The sequence below is a fragment of the Patiria miniata genome, unplaced genomic scaffold (genome assembly GCF_015706575.1).
Source record: "Patiria miniata isolate m_02_andy unplaced genomic scaffold, ASM1570657v1 HiC_scaffold_20, whole genome shotgun sequence".
Classification (NCBI taxonomy): Eukaryota; Metazoa; Echinodermata; class Asteroidea; order Valvatida; family Asterinidae; genus Patiria; species Patiria miniata.
In genome coordinates this window covers 16338330-16358721 of record NW_024037059.1, presented here as the reverse complement: position 1 = coordinate 16358721, position 20392 = coordinate 16338330, and the positions used below count along the sequence as shown (strand labels likewise).

Below are 20392 nucleotides of genomic sequence, written 5' to 3'. Positions count from 1 at the left end.
TGTGTTTTATTGTGATAAATTTGTAAAATAAACATCAAACTGCTGTATTATTAACCCAGTCAGCTAACTAGCCTAATCATTTTTCATATGAGAGGACCTGAGTGCGAGTACGCGATGAAAATATTGCTCAAGTGTCCGTCAGTAACAGCAATGATCTGCATTTTTTTCTCAGAGGGTTCAGTCATTCACAGAGTCCATAAGAGACAAACTTGGGGCCATGTCCTAAACATTCCAGAGCTATGGCCACATCTATTGTCAACATGTTCCTACATTGTTGTAATTAGTCAAAGACCTAGAAAATAGCTCTACACAACAGATTCAAGTACAGCCTTAGCTTTGGTTTACTAAACTGAATTCCAAAATTGATATTTTTGGTTCCTGGTTTTTTCCCTCTAGGGTATTGATGTGAAGTCCATGGGTCGTATCTTCATTGGTCTAGTCAAGTGTGGAGCCTGGGGTTGCTTTGATGAGTTCAATCGTCTTGAGGAGGCGGTACTGTCTGCTGTGTCTATGCAGATCCAAACCATACAGGCTGCGCTGAAGAGCAAGAAGGCCAACTGTGAACTACTGGACAGAACGGTAGGACATAGATTGAGTTATGATTGATGCAGTGGGTCAAGTTGTTGCAAAGTTGTTTACTGATGTTGTCTCTGGTTTGAATCCAACAAACGCCATTGTCACTGGTCACTTTTTGCGATTTTACTTATTTGTCTTCTTTCTCTGTGATCCAGACTCAAATTCTTCAAAAGCTAGCTTTTGGAATGATGAAGACGCTAACTGTATTGCTTGGTTTTCTCCAGAATATTGGTCTTGTTTTTTCCTCCAATTACCCTTGTCAAGTCACTGATTTCATACTCTCTTGACTGTTTCTTCTATTGCATTGCCAGATTGACATTGACCCTAATTCTGGCATCTTCATCACCCTGAACCCGGCCGGTAAGGGTTACGGTGGTCGTCAGAAGCTACCAGACAATCTCAAGCAGCTCTTCCGACCCGTGGCCATGTCTCGTCCTGATAATGAACAGATTGCTGAGGTCATTCTCTTCTCAGAAGGCTTCAAAGAAGGCAAGAGTCTTGGCCGTAAGCTGGTGGCCATCTTCAACCTCTCAAAGTAAGTCTTTCAATTTATTGGGATTATGACTCAGAAATTCTGGCTGATTAATACACTCTCAGCTTTACTGACTTGTTTCTCTCCCAGTGCAGTTATCAGCTTTTTGAAAGGTGGTAAATTTGTCAAACTAAAAATGTAATTCTGTTAAAAATTTTGCTTGAGGTTTCGTAAACAACTTGACTGTTTGAACGGCTAAAGTTTATTTCCGAACCAGTCATTAGACAGAGACATTGAAGGAAATTGTTTATGGACAAAACAATTCCTCCTTTCCAGAAATGTATGTTTAGATGAATTGTAAGGGATATCTTATTTGGTTCCTCTGTTAATTTGCAGGGAGTTACTGACCCCACAGCAGCATTATGACTGGGGTCTGCGAGCCCTCAAGACTGTCCTCAGAGGATCTGGCAACCTGCTGCAGATTGCAAGACGACAACAAGCAAATGGCAATAGTAATGGTAAGACATCATCTATCTTGAGACATATGGCAGGACAATAGCCTACCAAAAAGTAAAGTCCGCAGGTGCTTATCTTAAATTGAAATGCATTTGTGTTTGTACAAATCTGGCATACACGAGTTACCTCTGAATAATTAGAACTGCTTAAGATTACTCTACCTTGCAGCTGATAATAAAACCTTTTTTTTAATCAAATCTACCCATTAGTTGCTATACAGGCCCTGCCTGCTATTACATAATCCAACACTGCCCAAGCATTGATGGTTTAATAGATTCATCAGGGAATAAGTACATTGTTATACAATGTAATACAATGTGATACAATGTGATACAATGTAATACAATGTAATACAATGTGAATATAATTACATTCTAGGTAAGATTGATGAGAGCAAGTTGGTGGTTCAAGCTCTGCGTGTCAACACTCTGTCCAAGCTAACCTTCTCAGACAGCAGTCGATTTGACTCCTTGGTCAAGGACGTCTTCCCTGGTGTAGAACTCAAGGATATTGAGTATGAGAAACTTGCTGAGAGTCTGAGAGAAGTCTGCAAGGAGACTAACCTGGTCATTATGGAAACACAGGTAAGAGGACCAGTAACTATGTGACATTATATTCAATATGGGAAGGTGGAAAAGTTAACAGACACTTGGGGTATTACTTTGCACACGTTTGTCCTTTGAATTTTTTTATTTAAGTTTATGACATTTTTAATTTCTATTAATTAATGTTTTGAAAACCAACGCAAATTCCAGTGGTTCAGATAATTGCACAGATTAACAGGAGGTTTAGCATTCAAGTCATTCACGACTGACATATGAAGCTAAAAACTTTGCGCAAATTTCCATAATTGTCGCAGATCAAGAAGGCTTTGGAGTTATATGAGCAGCTACGTCAGCGTATGGGTGTAGTCATCGTAGGTCCCAGTGGCTCAGGCAAATCTACAACCTGGCAGCTGTTGAGATCAGGATTGAACAAGACAGGACAAGTGGTCAAACAGTACACCATGAACCCCAAAGCTATGCCTAGAACCCAGGTAAATGACACACAGATATTCAGCTATTATATTTATGTTTCTGTTCTTTCCTCTTGCTTCCATCCCTGCCACAGTTTATTATCTTTAAAACTACTTTCTTTGTAAAGTAGTAAGTTTATTTGCAACAGACAGCTACAGTATTTTATAATTCTATATTTTAAAAACTGATTAATCTTTTCCTTTGTTGTGACAGTTGCTTGGTCAGATTGACATGGACACCAGGGAATGGTCAGACGGTGTGTTGACATACAGCGCTAGGCAGGTGGTCAGGGAACCAATAGGTGAGTTGCGATTGGCCGTTCAAAATGAATATTCATAAGCAAAAATACCCTGTGCTACTCACATTATGACATTTCTTCTGGAGTAATTGAGTTTAGGAACTGTAAATGCAGCCCTACCTGCAAAAGCCATATTTATTCGGTATGTATGTTAGATAAAATTCAAACCATGAAATGTGTTGCATCTTTTTTCCAAAGAAATCGATACTAGGGCTTTTGCAAGTGCAACCTTCATACTTTTCTTTAAATTGTCATTGTTTTTCTTCTCATTTTCAGAGATTCAATCTTGGATCATCTGTGATGGTGACATTGATCCTGAGTGGATTGAATCGCTCAACTCTGTCCTGGATGATAACCGTCTCCTTACCATGCCGTCTGGAGAGAGAATACAATTTGGACCTAACGTCAACTTCCTGTTTGAGACGCATGACTTGAGCTGTGCATCCCCTGCGACCATCTCACGTATGGGAATGATATTCATGAGGTATGGACAAATAATTCTTCATTCTAGATGGGGCAGGTGTCAAATGTATACCCCTATGAAGCCATTATGTTTTGTTATTATTTACCTTGTACATTGCTCTTTTCAAATCATTTTTTTTTTTTTCAAATCAAGTTGTTTTTAAAATACCCGTTGTAAATTTGAATGTTTTTAGCCTGTGGGCTGCTTTTAATTCAAATAAATAAAGCATAATAATAATAATAATAATTAATGTAAGTACCTATTTTCACAGTGATGAAGACACCCAAATCAAGGACCTCGTTGAATCCTGGTTGAACAAACTCCCCCAAGAACGACGCTCGGCACTCCACGCCTGGATTGACAAATTCTTCTACAAAGCCTTCGAGTGGGTTCTGGCCAAAACCAGTGACTTTGTAGTGGATACTAGTCAGGTGGGCGTGGTCATGAATGGCTTGTCTCATCTGCGGGGGGCACAGGATGAGGCGGACTTTGCTGTCTGCTTGATCAGAGGACTAGGAGGCAACTTGAAGGAAACAACCAGGCAGAATTTTGCCAAGGAGGTGTGTATGTCATTTGTACAATCGTAGACCATAAAATGATTGTAGTAAATCTAGATTTGAAATTTCATGAGATTGTTTAATCACAGCAGTTAATTTAAGTGTATTTTTCAGTCTGTGTTCTTCTTTTGCGAAGTTTCATATCTTATATTTCATTATCAGACAAACAGACTTTGAACTAGGGAAGATTGATGTCGTCTTTGATTTATATTAGATCTCCTACACTTGTATTAATATCTTAGTTAGAGGTCTCATTCACTCATGATAACTTCCAATATAATTTCCTGTATGTAAAATCCAAAAAGCTAATAATTGATGTTTTCACATTGAAACAATCTTTTTTCCTGCAGGTGTTCCACTGGGTCCATGAGAATCCACCAGACCCACGCAGACCTCTAGATACATACTATGATGCTGGCAGTAGACGACTCATGAACTACGTAGTCGAGGTAAGTAGCAAACCCAATAATCTGTTATCCTTATCCTTCGTAGATCCTTCGAAATATCCTTGGCAGTTCTTGCAAGCCCATGGACAAGACTGAGAATACAGTGGTAATGACATTTTGCTGGTGAAGGCAAAACCAAATTTAATAAATTTACATCTTCCTAACTTAGAACTCTATCCTACAAATAGTGTTTGCACACTCAGTCGGCAATTTCTTGAAGTTGTTTGAGATTACAAGGCTTCTTTGTATATTTGTGTTAATAGGACAATGATGAGCTTACAGCAGCTGACTTCAACAAGCCTAGCTCTCTACCTGTCATCCGTACGGCTAACGTCCAGATGTGTCTGGATTACTTTGCTCCTTGGCTGGACCCTGAACATAGACAGCCGTTTATTCTGGTTGGACCTGATGGATGTGGCAAAGGGTAAGGTTAATTTGCATTTTTTGATTTTTTGAAAGATTCATCCTGATGAAAAGTACACTCACAAAAATAACAAGCTTAGAATAATATAAGGATACTTAAGCGTTGAGGAAACTTGACTGATTCCTTACATCAAATCTGCAATTTTAATCCTGTTTTAAATGTGACTAGGGTATTTCCCTCCAAACTTAATCAATTTGTAACTAAGAAGAGTTTCCTTTCTCGTTGGATAACTGCAAGAGTAGGTTTAAATTTTTGTTACTTTCTGTCAGTTTTTATTCTCAATTCGTACTTGATTTTGCTATAAAGTTGTATTTAGCCAATTTACCATTGCTTTTCTTAGGTTTGGTCTGTTATTGTAACTGCTTTTACAAAAATGTTTTGTAAAATAGAATTTTCTGTATTTGTCATTTCCCAATTACAGCATGATCCTGCGGCATTGCTTTGCCAACCTACGTTCCACCCAGATAGCTACCATCCATTGCAGTGCCCAGACCTCCCCTACTCACATCCTACAGAAGCTACAGCAGACCTGTATGGTACTAAGTACCAATACCGGCCGTGTCTATCGACCCAAAGACTGTGAGACATTGGTTCTATATCTCAAGGATCTAAACCTGCCCAAGCCGGATAAATGGGGGACATGTCAGCTGATTGCATTCTTACAACAGGTGAGTGGGTTGTCTGAAGCTTTGAAGTCTTTCAAATCAATCACTCTTGATGTTCATCTTCTCCAAGAAATTATTTGACTTTTATTTGTCTTCCAGCTTTCTTGAGAGGAGGCTTAATCAAAAAAAGGACCCTTCTATAAATAACTCAGGCTTGACAGTGGACTTCTCTGGTTTACTGATTAATTTCTGAGAGAAACAAAACACACTTGTCATTTGGTCTTTGAAGGAAAAGCAATTAATCTTACAAATAATGTGAATATATGAGTATAGTAATTACAAGAAGGATAATTTGACAAATTCAAATGGCATACGCCATCTTGGACTCATAAAAATGCAGTGTGTAGCACTTCTGTTGTTCTAATGATATTCTTGACTCAAAGAATCTGCTATCTTAGCAATGTGTTTATTTTGTCTTGTTTCGGTCAGATATTCTTAACTTTACTGAAATGTGTCTATTTTGTCCTGTCTAGGTCTTAACCTACAAGGGTTTCTATGACAATAACCTTGAATGGGTAGGCCTTGATGGTGTTCAGATTGTTGCTAGTATGAATGCTGCACACACTGTAGGACGACATCAACTCACCTCACGATTCACATCAATCGTCCGCATCTGCTCAATCAGGTAAGAAGGATTTTGATTTCATTTCTTGATTTACCCCCCTCCCCGTTAATAAATAAATCCTTATCGGGTCGTGAAGTAGCTAGGTTTCACAACATTGCCAGAAATATCATTTCTTTGTCTCATTATTGGTCCAAGTGCTGAATGATTCTAATACGCATAATTGCTTAAAAAGTGGGAGAGAAATTTGTAAATGAAATAGTTTGGAAATAATCAAAAAGAAAATATTATGTTGAAACTTAGTTTAACTAAGTTTGCTGTAGACTGTTTGCAATGTGTCAAGTTGATGGCTGTATGACTTGTATTACTGAGCTGACAATCTCAGAGACCAGTACGTATAACTGTTTAAGCCTGCATCCTGAATACACCTTGCATACACCTGCTTCTTGATTCTGATTCCTAGCTATGCTGATCAAGATCAGTTACAAGCCATCTACAGTGCTTACCTGAAGGCTGTCATCCATACACGCCTGCCATCACACCCAGTCTGGGGATCAGTGTCTAGGGTCAGTCAGCTGGCAAGGTCCATGCTACAAGTCTATGAACAGGTAGGTCATGCCGTTCGCATCTGGTGTCCTATATGAAATCATGTACATGTACAGTGTACCATGTAGATTACATTAATCAATTAGCACTTGTACAGTGCTGGAGCAGTTTGGGTCAGTACACGGATTAATGGGTTAAGTTCTTCCCATACTTACACGTGACAATTCCTTCATTATGCTATTAAAGGATTCTTGGATACATTTTTATAAAGTGTTAAGGTTTATGTAAAAATATTTAAAGCTCAGAAACAAAGATCAAAAACAATTTTATTTATAAACTGTATTTATCAACCATCCCACTTTGGAGACTAGACCAATTATATTCAGGAGTTCATCTGCTGATTGTAATGATTTGTATGTTTTTCAGACGCGTGCTAAATTCTCCATCGATGAGCACAGTCACTACCTATTCACCCCTCGTGACTTGACTCAGTGGATCCTAGGTCTCCTGCGCTATGACCTGACTGCCACCTCCTCATCCTCAGACAGCACCAGTGATCATGTCATAGAGGTCTGGGCTTATGAGGCAGCTCGTCTGTTCAGAGATAGACTAGTCAGTGAGGAGGCACGCAGTCGCTTTGATTCCATTCTGCTGGGAGTTCTGCAATCAGACTGGAATGCTGGTCATATCTTGCAGAACATGTCTGGTAGGTCAGGCGTATGAGTATTAGGGATGTGTGAATGACCTCACAACTTACGTTATCTGTTTTCAACCAAAACATTTTTTGGGTACATGGTTTTCAGAAATGCTTCAAAAAAATGACATATAAAGTTGTAAGCGTGAAAGTTGAAAGGAGTTTGCTAAATTTGGGAATATCTTTGAAAAGTGTAACAACTGGCGGAAGAGGAATTTTAGAGGTCAATATCAACCAACTTCAACTTCAAATTGCACTTGAGGGAAATACAATGCTCAGTGACACCTGTTATTGGCTTTTATGAGACAATCCTTTAGGAGGCAAGCTTATGTGCAGTTGACTTGTTACTGTCTAGGTGTATACTATGTGACGTGGGGAGCCAGAGCAGAAGCAGGTGCAGCAGGAGGTCCATTACCTCCAGTGGGTAAATCTCTGGGTAGACTCAGCTCATCTGACCTCAAAGAGGTCATCAAGAGGGCAAAGGTCACATATGGTAAGTCACAAATATTCATTTCTGAATTTGCCGCCTCAGAATTACACATCTCTATGGGAAATGGATTCAGCCACTGCATTTACCCCATGTGTTATAGCTAAGTAATTCAGATTTGGCCATTTACACATCAACTTCAGGGTCCATTCTCATATTTCTGTCTGTCTGAGATTTGATGATCGAATAAAAATTCACTGAATGTGAAGTTGAGCTGGAAGTGATTGGATTGTCATCCAAATGTCTTTATAGTTTTCTGGCCAGGTGTTAGCCAGCTAGTTAAATGTCTTTGACTTTTTAGTACATTTTCTATTTGTCCTTTGTAATGTCATGCTTCAAAAGCTATTCTTCTTAGTTTTGCTCTTTACATCTCTCTCCGTAATTGTAGTTTACCATTATTGCCCTGAAGAAAAAAATTAACATTTGTGGGATATTTTGTTTCTTGTGTGTTCAGCCCGTGAGAATCGTGACATGAACATCCAGATCTTCCGTGAAGTCTTGGAGTACGTAGCTCATGTTGATCGCATCTTATCTCAGCCTGGTGGATCACTACTCATGGCTGGATGTAGCGGGGTAGGACGTCGTACGGCAGTCACCCTAGTTGCTCACTGCCATCGTATGGAGCTATTCACTCCCAAGATGTCTAGGAATTACAGCATGAAACAGTTCAAGAATGATCTTAAAGGGGTAGGTTGGAATGAGAGATATCAATTGCAGTATTTCCGTTATAAAGTAATCAAGTCATGCAAGTCGTGAATATGGTACCCCAAAGAAAAATAGCAGTATTGTAGTTGATTTTGAAGGTTTGATCGTGAGGAAAATGAAGTCAGTTGTTTAGATGACCGATAATTATCCAGAAGTCTTCCTCATATTCAAATCTGTTGTATACAAAAATACCTCTCAAAACCACAGATGCCAGCTCAACAAACTCTGCATACAACATTAACCACCTTGTAACTTAACAATTGTGAGAGCTGAGGCTCTGTCATAGAGGGTTTATTCCCTGTTATTAAATCTTTCTTCTTCTTAAGTAAATTAAAAAGTAATAAAATCTTGCTTCTTTCTTAAGTAATGTGTTGTCTTTTCCCTATGTTGAAAGCAGTTCCTTTAAATTTGTTGAGTAGTTTCTGTTAATCGTTGTCACCCGATCATTAATACTTTCTATTTTGACAATCCAGGTGATGCAGTTAGCAGGTGTGGAAGGCCAACAGGTGGCTCTCCTCCTTGAGGACCATCACTTCACTCATCCTCAGTTCCTAGAACTCATCAACAGTCTACTATCAGCTGGAGAAATCCCTGGTTTATACTCACCAGAGGAGTTGGAACCACTGCTGGCTCCAATCAGAGATCAAGCCTCCGATGAGGGTTTCAGGGGCACTCTGGCTAGCTACTTTGCCTCGCGTAAGGGTCTCATGTCACTCAGATTATAATGGAACCTCTCAGGACATAAAAATATAATGTAACCTCACATAAGGGTAGAATGTTTGTAGTCTTAGGAGTTGGAACCACTGCTGGTTACAATCAGAGATCAAGCCTCCGATGAGGGATTCAGGGGCACACTGGCTAGCTACTTTGCCTCACGTAAGGATCTTGTCACTCAGATTATAATGGAACCTCTCAGGACATAAAAATGTAATGTAACCTCACATAAGGGTAGAATGCTTGTAGTCTAAGGAGTTGGAACCACTGCTGGCTCCAATCAGAGATCAAGCCTCCGATGAGGGATTCAGGGGCACTCTGGCTAGCTACTTTGCCTCACGTGAGGTTTTTTCACCACGATTATAATATCTCTCAGTAACCCGATTTGAGATTTAATTTACGCTGTTCCAGAAGGACCTGCAGCCTTTCCTCATTTTGTTGTCTCTCATGGTCTGCGATGAGAAACAGATTATACTCTATCAGTGGTGTGTCAAGTGAGGACAAATATTCTCTCACAAAAGTTGAGCCTCAAACACGGTTTTGATATTATTACGTCATCAGTAGATCTAGAAGCATATAACCTCGCATTCTAAGAGTCAATGGTGCCCTTATCTACTACCCTTGATTGTACCTGCCAGGTATTCGACCCTTGTATTTATATATTTTTCTTGTTAGGCATCCATATCAACCTTCACATCATACTGATCATGGACTGCAAGAATTCCTCCTTCACCATGAACTGTCAGAGCAACCCAGCATTGTACAAGAAATGCTCCGTGCAGTGGATGGAAGGGTGGAGCAAAGACAGCATGAAAGAAGTAAGTCATTTTTTTTATCCTACTCAAAAGCAAGATTTCTTTTCATTTAGCGGCTATGCCATCATCATTTTCTCAATTTATTTTTTCCTTACATCTTTGATAGAAATTATAAATGGAAAAGTTACAAATCCAGTAGGAAATAAATTAATTTGAAAAGTTTCTTTTTTTCCCAAATGTTTCCCATTTCCCCATTTTCCTTTAGCTTTGGTATACACATTTTGAAATTTGAAATCTGGTTTGTGTTGCTTCAAGGTTTTTATTTACATACTGAATTTTAAATTCCCAATGCCCAATATCGCATAGCAAATGGGATATTGATTTAAATTCTGGTTTGTGTTTCAAGTTGCCCAAGATGCTTCTGAGAGGTCAACCCTCTGACAGTGACAAGAAAGACAAGAGCAAAGACAGCAAACGTCATCGTAGGTTTTCTGGCGGCGATGAGCTCATCAAGTCATTCCTTCAGATCCATCGCTCAGCATCAGCCAGAGACTCCACGCCACGGCGTTATGTCACATTCCTCCATACTTACATGTCTGTGTATCAGAAGAAGAAGGCAGGAGTCGAACTCAGACAAAAACACTTGCAGGTTAGTCAGGACCTGGGAAAATGTAATGTCTGTCTGGTAGTTCTTAGTTTGGGAAATGAACACCTCAAAAGTTGGCTGCACTGCAGAAAAAAAGTGCATGTGCAGGACTACGTTTTTGAAATGCCTTTTATGTATTGCTAATAAGAAAATAGACTACCCTGCAACGGAGTATAACTGGATTAATTTGAACAATTTTTGTTGGGAGAAGAAATACAATTGACCATCAATCAAATCAGGAACGGTTATATCAGATATTAATGAAGTATGCACCACTAATACCTCTGGCAACATTTTTTAGTTGTTACATTTTTTAGTTGTTACTGTTATCTGGTATTATTACTGAAATGTTGGTCTAATGTTGCTGGTTCGATATCCTTAGGCTGGTGTGTCTAAGCTGAATGAAGCCAAGGCATTGGTTGCTGAGCTGAACAGCAAAGCAGCAGAGCAGAGCATCACGCTGGCTGAGAAACAGAAAGAAGCTGATGAGGCACTCAAGAAGATCCAGACTAGTATGGAGGTAACTACAACTCATCTTGATCTTGCCAACATTTGAATCAGCTTAAAAATGTGGATGGAAAAGAATAGAGTAGAGTTAAATTGCCAGTTCTCAGATGTTGTACTGTTTCAGGCCTGTACCCATATTTTGATTACATTACATGTAATCTTCCGTACTAGATAAACCTTGACCATGTCAATGTGTATTTAAAGTGTATTCGTTTTGTCGGCCAATTCTGATGTTAAAAAGATGTGATAAATCTCCCCGTCCCTTAAAGACTTTACTCTCAGTGATATTTAAATGGATAATAGATTGTCAATGCCATCAATTTGTTATTTCCTATTGTAAAACAGTGATTTGTGATGTGATTTTATCAGCAGTGGTTCAGTTCTCAAGATGAAGTAATAATTATTATTGTAGTAAGTTCTGACATATCTTCCTGTCTCTTCCAGAATGCTGGAGAGCAGAGACGTGAGATTGAGATCCTCAAACAGAAGGCAGACGAAGAGAACCAGCAACTAGACAAACGTAAACGCATCATCGACGTGGAGCTAGCTGAGATAGAACCTCAAGTCCAAGCCGCTAAGTCTGCCGTCGGTAGCATCAAGTCAGAGAGTCTGAGTGAGATACGAGCATTGAGGGCACCACCTAACGTCATCAGAGATATCCTAGAGGGAGTACTGAGACTAATGGGCATCTTTGATACGTCTTGGGTTAGCATGAAGAGGTTCGTTGAATTCTCATCTATCTGTTCTCAATTTATTTATTTTTACGAAAAAGCTAATTTCACAGTGTTGATGTCAAAATATCCCATTTGATTTTACAGTGGCTTCTTACCTGATATGATTAAGGTGCATCTTTTATTTCTTAATTTCAAAATGTGTGGACTACCATTTAGTTTTTGTTCACAGTTTTTTATCCATCTTGACTGTGTTTCCATGATATCTTTTCTGGCGTCCATGTATTGTCTTACATTTTTTATATTTCTTTTAATTTTCTCTGCAGCTTTCTTGCCAAGCGTGGTATCAAGGAGGACATTGCTAACTTTGATGCTCGTAAGATCTCAGCGGAGATCAGGGCTGGGGTTGAGGAACTTCTGGACAGGAACGGTGCCTCGTTTGATCCTCATGTAAGACACTGCAAATATTGCACTATTTTAGCATTCTGTCTAACAGCTCTATGCTCAACTCTCCCGTCTTTGTAATTTGAACATTTTCAAAACTAACATCAAAGGTTTTTGGCCAAGTAGTATCTTAACATCTGAGAATCTTGTTTACTCCTTACCTCGTTGTTTTTCTGTGTTTCAGAATGCCAAGAGAGCCAGCGTAGTCGCAGCCCCATTAGCTCAGTGGGTGAAAGCCAACGTGATGTACTCACATGCACTGGAGAAAATAGGCCCTCTAGAGGCAGAACAAAACAAGCTTAAAAAGTATGTCATTTGTTCAAGGCAGTCTCTTTATTACTACAGGACTTTGATAAATAAACATTGTGCTACATTTCTTTAGAAAAGATGTCATTTTAATGTGCCAACTGTGAGGAATTACCTGAAAATATTGAAGTGATTTTCCACCAAGTAATGTGCCCTGAGAAGCAAACACAGGTCTATTATTGTGAAAAATTTTTTGTTTCTCAGGAATCTTCAGAAAGCTATCGGCCGCATGGAAAAACTCCAGAAGGGTCTTGAAGACGTTGACCGACGCGTTGAGGAATACAAGAGGAAATTCCAGAAGCTGAATGAAGAAGCAACTAAGCTGAAACTAGAATTGGAGAAAGAACAAGAGACAATCAGCTCAGCTGAGAATCTGATTGGTAAACTGGATGGAGAGTATCAGAGATGGAGCACGCAGGTTAGTTTGAAAAGTTTGATGAGGTTGAAATATTTAATATTGGCATGGCTAGCCTAATACATTGAATTATGTAGTCATGGAAAATTATTTGAGGGTTGATAAGTATTCGTTGTTTTGATGTTTGAAATAGCTCACCATATTAAAACTTGTGAGGCTTTTGTAGCTTGTCAATAAATTGCCCACTGATCTCCTTGCCTCTTAGTTTAGTTTAATATTGATCTGATGCGTTGTTAAACCCATTGCATTTTGGAGAAAAAATGTGAGTTCTGTGTTGTCTATAAGCTGTACACAGGCCATACAAAAAAATTGTCAGGCATATTAAGAGTCTGTTTATAACGCTCTTTCGTCTTGAAAAATCGGTAAACTATTACTTTTCTGACTTCTCTCTGGTGTGGTGTTCTCTCTAAAAATCCCTCAAATTGTTCGTTTTTTCCCTCTGAATTATACTCTCTCCATAATGTGGATGTACAGACTTAACCACTGGCTTGGCAGAGGTAGCTGTATCATTTTAGCTTTCTTAAAGAAACCTTGCATAATTGTTTTCAAAGGTAACTGAGCTGAAGACGGACCTGGAGACCCTACCCAAGAAGGCTCAGATCGCTGCTGGATTCATCACCTATCTCTCTTCAGCACCCGAGGATGAACGTCGCACTAAACTCAACTCCTGGTCTGAGCAAGCTGGGATGGAGAGATTTGATATGAGACGCTTCCTAAGCACAGAGAGTGAACAGTTGATCTGGAAGGGTGAAGGGTTGCCGAGTGATGATCTCTCCATGGAAAATGCTGTCGTCATCTTACAGGTTTGTCAATTTTAAGAATTGGATATGTGTATTTACCTTCTTGGATGTTTGACATGTTAAAAAATAAGACAGTTTCTTCAAGTATATGACAAACCAGTTGCTAAGTATAGTATTATTTCAAGGGATTCACATTGCAAGATTCTCTTGTTAGTTGATAAATAGTCCATATTAACATTTAAATTTAACCCATTGAAAATTGCTACTAAAGTTGAACTTATGATGCTACAGCTTTGCATGGAAACAATGCTTGCATTATGATTTCCCATGTCATTTGACAATAAATAACGGATATTTTATGAAAATGTTCTAACAGAATTTTTTTATTCTTTATTAAAAACAAATACATATCTTTGTGATATGATGCTTTGACTTGCATTTTTAACCCATGCTTAATTATTAATTTTACTCAGACCTTCATTTTTTTATTTTGCCCATTTAATTATTTCAGTGATTAATCATTTGTATTTATTTTATTTTCATCTTTTGAACTGTTCACTCACCCCAATCCCTCTTGCATGTTCCATGTATATTCCATGGCTGCTCATTGCTTACCATGCGTTTTGTCAATACCGCCCCTACCTTGGAATGCTGCCCTCTATTGATGACGATGATGACGATAATCCACAACCCGACATCTGTTATTGGTCATAACACAGATTAACGACCTCCCCGTTGTGGTAAGATCGATTAGTTTGCAATCATCATTACTTTGAAATGTGTCATCAGCCAGAAATCATGCAGTCGTTTTAGATTCAAAAACTTAGCTAGCTTGCTTAGATATTTATTGTTTGCTCAATTTCCCCACACCCATCAACATTACCATTATTGTTTACATTTCTTGCTTTGGTCCTGTTTCTTATGTAACCCTTTTCTTGTATTATATTTTGGCAACAGGGATTGTTTTGTTGTAGTTAAACTAATGTAGAATTGTAGAGGAGTTAAGAATTTAAAGAAAGTTATTGAGAATTCTTGCTAGTTACTTTGCGCATTAAGTATGGAGTTTACGGTAGCACCTTGTACTCAAATATCTTTTGTGAGTTTGTGTCATACTGAAAAGAACTTGTTTACCTAACGCTTACAAGAGTATGCTCTGTCCGTCTTAAAGCTATCTCCTGCAGACCGACACATGCGTGTTGTTTGAAATTGAGTTTATTGGTAAGGGAGATTTCTACCGTGATGTGTGTCTGTTCTTCAAACCAACGTGTGTGGGTGTCTTTATGCTTTTGTTCTTGCTACTCTGTTTCACTACAACAAAATTCATTTGAACATTGTTTCAAAATCCTCATCAAGGTAAGTTTCTTCAACTGTCAGTAGCAGTGTGAGACTCCCAAAAGCCTCGGAGTGCATAGTAAATGTTTTACTGAACAAAAAGCTGTTTGTGGAAAATCGTCTCTTGCTAAGCAGATTAGAGTATGATTAGAAATTGAAGTAGGAAAAAGTGGTTTTAGTATAGAAGTTGCTTGGTTTATTTTTTTGCTAAAATAGGAGTCTTAAGCTATCCCAGCTATGCATGTAATATACAAGTAGACCCCATCAGCAAGTTCTCTGATTAGTTTCTTTTGATCTTGCCAATGATAACAGAGTTCCTTGAGACCATTCTTGGTAGATCCATCCTCTCGGGCAACCGAATGGCTCAAGACACATCTGAAAGATGCAAGATTGGAGGTTGTCAACCAACAGGTAAACATATCAATATTTTTGTTTCGTTCCTCTCCATCTACTTCTGAAAATAAATTTGAATGTGTTAAGTGAGTCATGATAGATAAGACTTAAGAGTTGAAATGTTTCAAACCATAAATTTGAATTCGCACATAATGGAAAAGCTTACCTGCTGGTCAGATTGTTAGTTAATTGTAAAATGCTCTTAAAATGTATTTCAGTCTTTCAACCAAACTCGTTCTTGAATAGAAACCAGAAAATCATTGTGTAACCTAAAAGAGCTTACCAAACATAACATCACTTACAATTCCCCTTTTTCTTTTTATAGTATTCACTATTGATATCTTCATATCACCTTTTATATCTTCATCTTTTCAGGATGCTAACTTTAACACTGCCTTGGAGCTGGCGGTACGTTTTGGCAAGACTCTCTTGATACAAGAGATGGATGGAATTGAACCCATCCTGTATCCACTCCTCAGAGCTGATCTAGTCAGTCAAGGTAACAAATCTCAATCTCATCGTTATATCTCAGTTTGATTTGTTGATCAATTATCAGTCATTCATAAATACCTCAGACAGTTTAGCTATTCCTATTGGTCGAGAGCCCGTCACGTGGCCGGTCTTAAACGGATGATAAAGACATGGCTAGCTGGTCTTAAACACTTTTCCAGTGTCACAATAAAATGTGGACTCCTAAAAATCCAGTGCCTCTTACCGTTTCATTGGTTGAACGTTCACAATCCTCACGTAGGCATGCGCAACACTACAAGCGAGTCAGAATTTTATAGTTCTAAAATCAAAACGCAACGCCCCAGGTGCGTTCTGCGTGACATCGCGCAGAACATGTTACGCGCACGTCAATCTCCATAAAAGGGTTGTTTACATCTTACTCGCCAGCTGAACACTCCATTATTTTGCTAGAGGGATGTTTCAAAAAGCATGAAGTGAACTTGTTGAACAAAATCGGGATTTTTGAACGAATCATTTGATATTTTTTTACGGATAAGGTATTTATGAATGGGAATAAATATGTGCTCGGTCGGTATTTATCACTCTGTTTAATACCGCTTAGAGTCTGAGTGCTGATAATTACCCTCGCCTCCGGCTCGGGTAATTATCAGCACCCAGACTCTAAGCGGTATTAAACGAGTGATAAAAACCTCCGGAGCACACATTTATTCCCTTATTAAAGATCTGTAAATAAATGTCATTTCAGCCTCCACTCAGATTGGGAAGGATGAAATGTAAGAAGGGGCTTTAAACCCTCATCTTTTGAATCTGTCAGGTCTAATTTCTACATTTCTATTTCTCACAAAACTGTTATCACTGTTAGCTCATTTTGTAATCAATTAATTTAATGGATAGATCACTCACATGCTTGTCCATTTGAAGAGTCAAATTTTGAGTTTTTGTATCTGTCTATGCAGGACCCCGTTTTGTGATTCAGATCGGAGACAAGGTGATAGACTACCATGAGGATTTCCGTCTGTTCATGACGACACGAAACCCCAACCCTGAGATCCCACCTGATGCTGCATCCATCATCTCTGAGGTTAACTTCACAACCACCAGGGCAGGCTTGACTGGACAGGTAGATAGGAAATCATAATCATTATGTCTGGGATCAATTAAGCTAAGACAACCAAACCTTCCTCTCCATACTATGAATTTCAACACCGTGAAAATATAGTTTACAATGAAGTCGCTGTGAAACTTTTTTACACTGCCAAGTAAGCTCATTTTCACGGTGCCAAACTGGGCCCCTCAGCAGGGGATAAGCTCACTGCAGTTTCACGGTGTTTTTACATGGGTCTTCTGGAGGTCCAAGGGTCTATTGTTATTCATAACTGTACAGCAGTTTTTTTTCGGAAATGCCTCAATCAATTTATTTTCCACAGCATCTATTCCTTTGATATTTCAGCTAATGTTTATATTGCTTATTTCTTCAGTTATTAGCCAACACCATCCAGCATGAGAAACCAGAGTTGGAGGTTCGTAAGACGGAACTCTTGAAGCAAGAGGAAGATCTCAAGATCCAATTGGCTGAGCTGGAACAATCACTTCTTGAGGTACCATCCTTTCATCCAATCTAGATTCTGATTACAAAACTGAACATCAACTCACTTCATCTCAAATAAATCACAGAGATAGGCCTACTGAGTGAGTTTTAGGAATCAAATGTTCGGAGCGAACAGTTTATTGACTTGACCACTTTCCTAGCATCTTGGTCTAAACGTTATATTTTAGAGATACACCTCCTAAAAGAGCTCTTTTTTTTTCTCTCGTTTACACAGACCCTGGCCAAATCAGAAGGCAACATCCTAGAGAACAAAGCCCTCTTGGAATCTCTGAACAAGACTAAAGAGAGCAGTCAGACCATCTCCAACTCTCTGGGGGAATCAGTCCATCTTCAGGCCTCCTTAGATCAGGAGAGGTCAGCTTACTTACCTCTGGCAGAGAACGGTAGCACCTTGTTCTTTGTCATCAGTGACCTGGCTAAGCTGAATAATATGTATCGCTTCAGTCTGGGGGCATTCTTGAGGCTGTTCCTCAGAGCGTTGGAAGGAAGAACTGTAAGTACTTTATAAATATCTCAAAAATCTCATAAAATAACTACAAGAATAGGTTGTGAAGTGAGCTTTACAATACAACTAAGTATTTAGACACGGTTAATTTTAATTAGGCCATAAGAGCTGAGAAGTTATCTTACAGAAAGTAAGACACTGAAATTCTAACACTTAGAGGGTGATTTATTTGCCTTGAGAACTTGTTAGTAAGCAGTTTGCAGCAACTCGTATTCCTTAAGTAAAACACAAATAAATGTAAATTTGTGTGCACTTTTTGCTTACAATTCACCTTCAGAACAAAGTAGGGGTTGATTTTCATCTGTTCACTTCCTGGGTCATTCCATGAATTTGTGGTCCAAAGTGTGACCGTTTTTGTCCTAGTTACACCTAACCTGTGTAATTTGCCTCCCAAGTATCATTAAAATAGATTTCAAACTAGTTGTTGAAAATTTGTTTGGTAGGTACTTTGCTTTACAAAATTACTCTTGAAGATGGAAGGCATTAAAGAGTGCGTCTTTAATTTGCAAAATCTTATGTCGCTTCTTACTCGCAATTTGTTTAATCTTAACATGCCTAATGATTGTATGCAATACAGGATGGCAGCAGTACAGAGATGCGTATTCAGAAGCTGGGTGTCTCCCTACAGAACCTCGTCTATGAGTACGTCTGTAGGTCACTCTTCAAGGCAGATAGGCTCATGTTTGCTCTCCATCTAGTACATGGCATGCATGCTCATCACTTCAAGGAAAATGTAAGTACTTGATGAGATACAATAAAGCTGCGATTACTTTTTCAACACCAGAATTAAACTCCTGCTCATGATGATGCCAAATTGTGGGGCGTTTGTAAATCATTCTTCAATGAAAGAATATTCAGAAACATTCATATTCACACAAAAAAGTACAAGTGCAAAAAATAAGTAAAAATATATTTTGGAAAAAATTAAAAAAGGAATCCTATCTGCTTTGGGAATTTGTTTCCTTTTTCTAAAAACAAATTGTGACTGCAAAGATGAGACTAAAGGCTACAGCATTGAGAAATGTAGTAGCAAAGTAAATTCTGAACAGAAACATTAGCCATTAAATAAACCACAGACTTTCTTTAACATTTTAGTGCCCTCATTGATTTGGAGAACATACTGTGATTGTCCTTGGTTTACGCTTTGTTTTGTCTTCTTTCAGGAATGGGAGGCTTTCCTTGGTCAGATAGTCTCTGATGTCAAGTCTGATGCTAGCAAGTCAAGAGATTCTCTGCCCAGCTGGATAGATCAAGATAGAATCCAAGTTGTCTCCGTCATAAAGGTCAGTTAGAGTCTTGACTAGAAAATTGAGACTTTAAATTTGATAGTATTGTTTGTTCATCAGTGGACTTGAATAAGTAGGACTCTATGTGAGTTATATTTTTGTAATGAAGTTTGGAAAAGCTGTTGACCAAGAAAATGTTCATTAAGTTATTTACCAGTGTTTTAACTTATTTGATTTTTTTGGTTTTTTTTTTTGCAGTCCAACTTTCCCCAGTTGTACCAGACCCTGAGCCTGTCTGATTCCAGTCTGTGGTCCTCATTCTCAAGAAGCTCTCAGTGTGAGCAGGAATTCCCTTCAAGTCTGGAAAAGAAGATCTCACCATTCCAACAGGTACACGAACCAACAATTAACGTCAACATTCAGAAAAGCTTGCGGCTCTCAGAAAACCATATATTTGAATGAGTAACCTTTCTACTGTGTTCATAGAAGGGTGTGAAATTATCGGAGAACCATGAGTTTAAATCAAATCAAATAAGGTTTTGCCCTTCACCGACGTTCAAAACCTGTATACTCAGTGTGTTACCTCCCGAGTGAAAGTTGGAAAAAATATACTCATGGTTATAAATAATTATAACCATGAGTTTCTAATTACGTTTTTAACATTTGAACAAGTTTCATTCATCACTTCAATCATTCATGCTTTGCAACTATTCAGATGATTTGTTAATGCATTTTTAAAGATGCATAATATGTCTTCTAGTAAGTGATACTTTCTTTCTATCATTCCTTGTAGACATTGATTGTTCAAGCACTCCGACCAGACAGATTGCAGAGCTCCATGGCCATGTTTGCTGGTAAAGTTCTCGGTGAGTTTTATTAGGTTATGAAGGCTCTGATTTTGTGAGTGTAAAGTATGTAGGAAAACTCTAAGACATTACAAGGCTCCAGCAAGCAACAGGATGTCCTATTTGTCTTAATGTTTTTAAGACAAAATTTTCTTATCCATTGGTTTGTAGGCATGAAGGAGTTATCTCCACCGACGCTCAACCTGAAGCGTCTGTGTCAGGAGACGGTACCCACCGAGCCAATCTTAGTCATCATATCGCCTGGTGCTGATCCATCCCAAGAATTACAAGAACTGGCTAATGAAGTCATTGGAGCTGAGAAATATCACCAGGTTAGAAGAAATATGTATTGAGTTTATAAATCATTACATAGTTAACCACATTGT

The 20392-nt window shown here is 38.6% G+C and overlaps 1 protein-coding gene across 4 annotated transcripts in view; it reads left to right on the top strand.

Annotated features, from left to right (window-relative positions):
- The window catches only part of LOC119727589 (cytoplasmic dynein 2 heavy chain 1-like), a 43617-nt gene that overhangs the window by 15285 nt on the left and 7940 nt on the right, over positions 1-20392 (top strand). Inside the window, exons 29-65 of one of the 4 annotated variants that reach the window (XM_038199528.1) lie at positions 397-579; positions 888-1111; positions 1445-1566; positions 1943-2148; positions 2424-2600; positions 2794-2881; positions 3155-3362; positions 3613-3901; positions 4249-4347; positions 4608-4768; positions 5190-5436; positions 5907-6058; positions 6459-6603; positions 6968-7247; positions 7591-7728; positions 8177-8409; positions 8901-9038; positions 9397-9481; positions 9817-9959; positions 10303-10545; positions 10925-11062; positions 11494-11768; positions 12047-12170; positions 12349-12470; positions 12675-12888; positions 13437-13688; positions 14345-14365; positions 15270-15368; positions 15726-15849; positions 16778-16941; positions 17300-17419; positions 17645-17923; positions 18513-18668; positions 19099-19218; positions 19420-19551; positions 19955-20027; positions 20178-20338. In XM_038199528.1, coding sequence (XP_038055456.1) covers positions 397-579; positions 888-1111; positions 1445-1566; positions 1943-2148; positions 2424-2600; positions 2794-2881; positions 3155-3362; positions 3613-3901; positions 4249-4347; positions 4608-4768; positions 5190-5436; positions 5907-6058; positions 6459-6603; positions 6968-7247; positions 7591-7728; positions 8177-8409; positions 8901-9038; positions 9397-9481; positions 9817-9959; positions 10303-10545; positions 10925-11062; positions 11494-11768; positions 12047-12170; positions 12349-12470; positions 12675-12888; positions 13437-13688; positions 14345-14365; positions 15270-15368; positions 15726-15849; positions 16778-16941; positions 17300-17419; positions 17645-17923; positions 18513-18668; positions 19099-19218; positions 19420-19551; positions 19955-20027; positions 20178-20338 — 6135 coding nt within the window. Of the gene's footprint in view, positions 1-396; positions 580-887; positions 1112-1444; positions 1567-1942; positions 2149-2423; positions 2601-2793; positions 2882-3154; positions 3363-3612; positions 3902-4248; positions 4348-4607; positions 4769-5189; positions 5437-5906; positions 6059-6458; positions 6604-6967; positions 7248-7590; positions 7729-8176; positions 8410-8900; positions 9070-9249; positions 9304-9396; positions 9482-9816; positions 9960-10302; positions 10546-10924; positions 11063-11493; positions 11769-12046; positions 12171-12348; positions 12471-12674; positions 12889-13436; positions 13689-14344; positions 14366-15269; positions 15369-15725; positions 15850-16777; positions 16942-17299; positions 17420-17644; positions 17924-18512; positions 18669-19098; positions 19219-19419; positions 19552-19954; positions 20028-20177; positions 20339-20392 lie in introns of all 4 variants that reach the window. The other 3 variants (XM_038199529.1, XM_038199530.1, XM_038199531.1) reach the window with 3 other exon arrangements.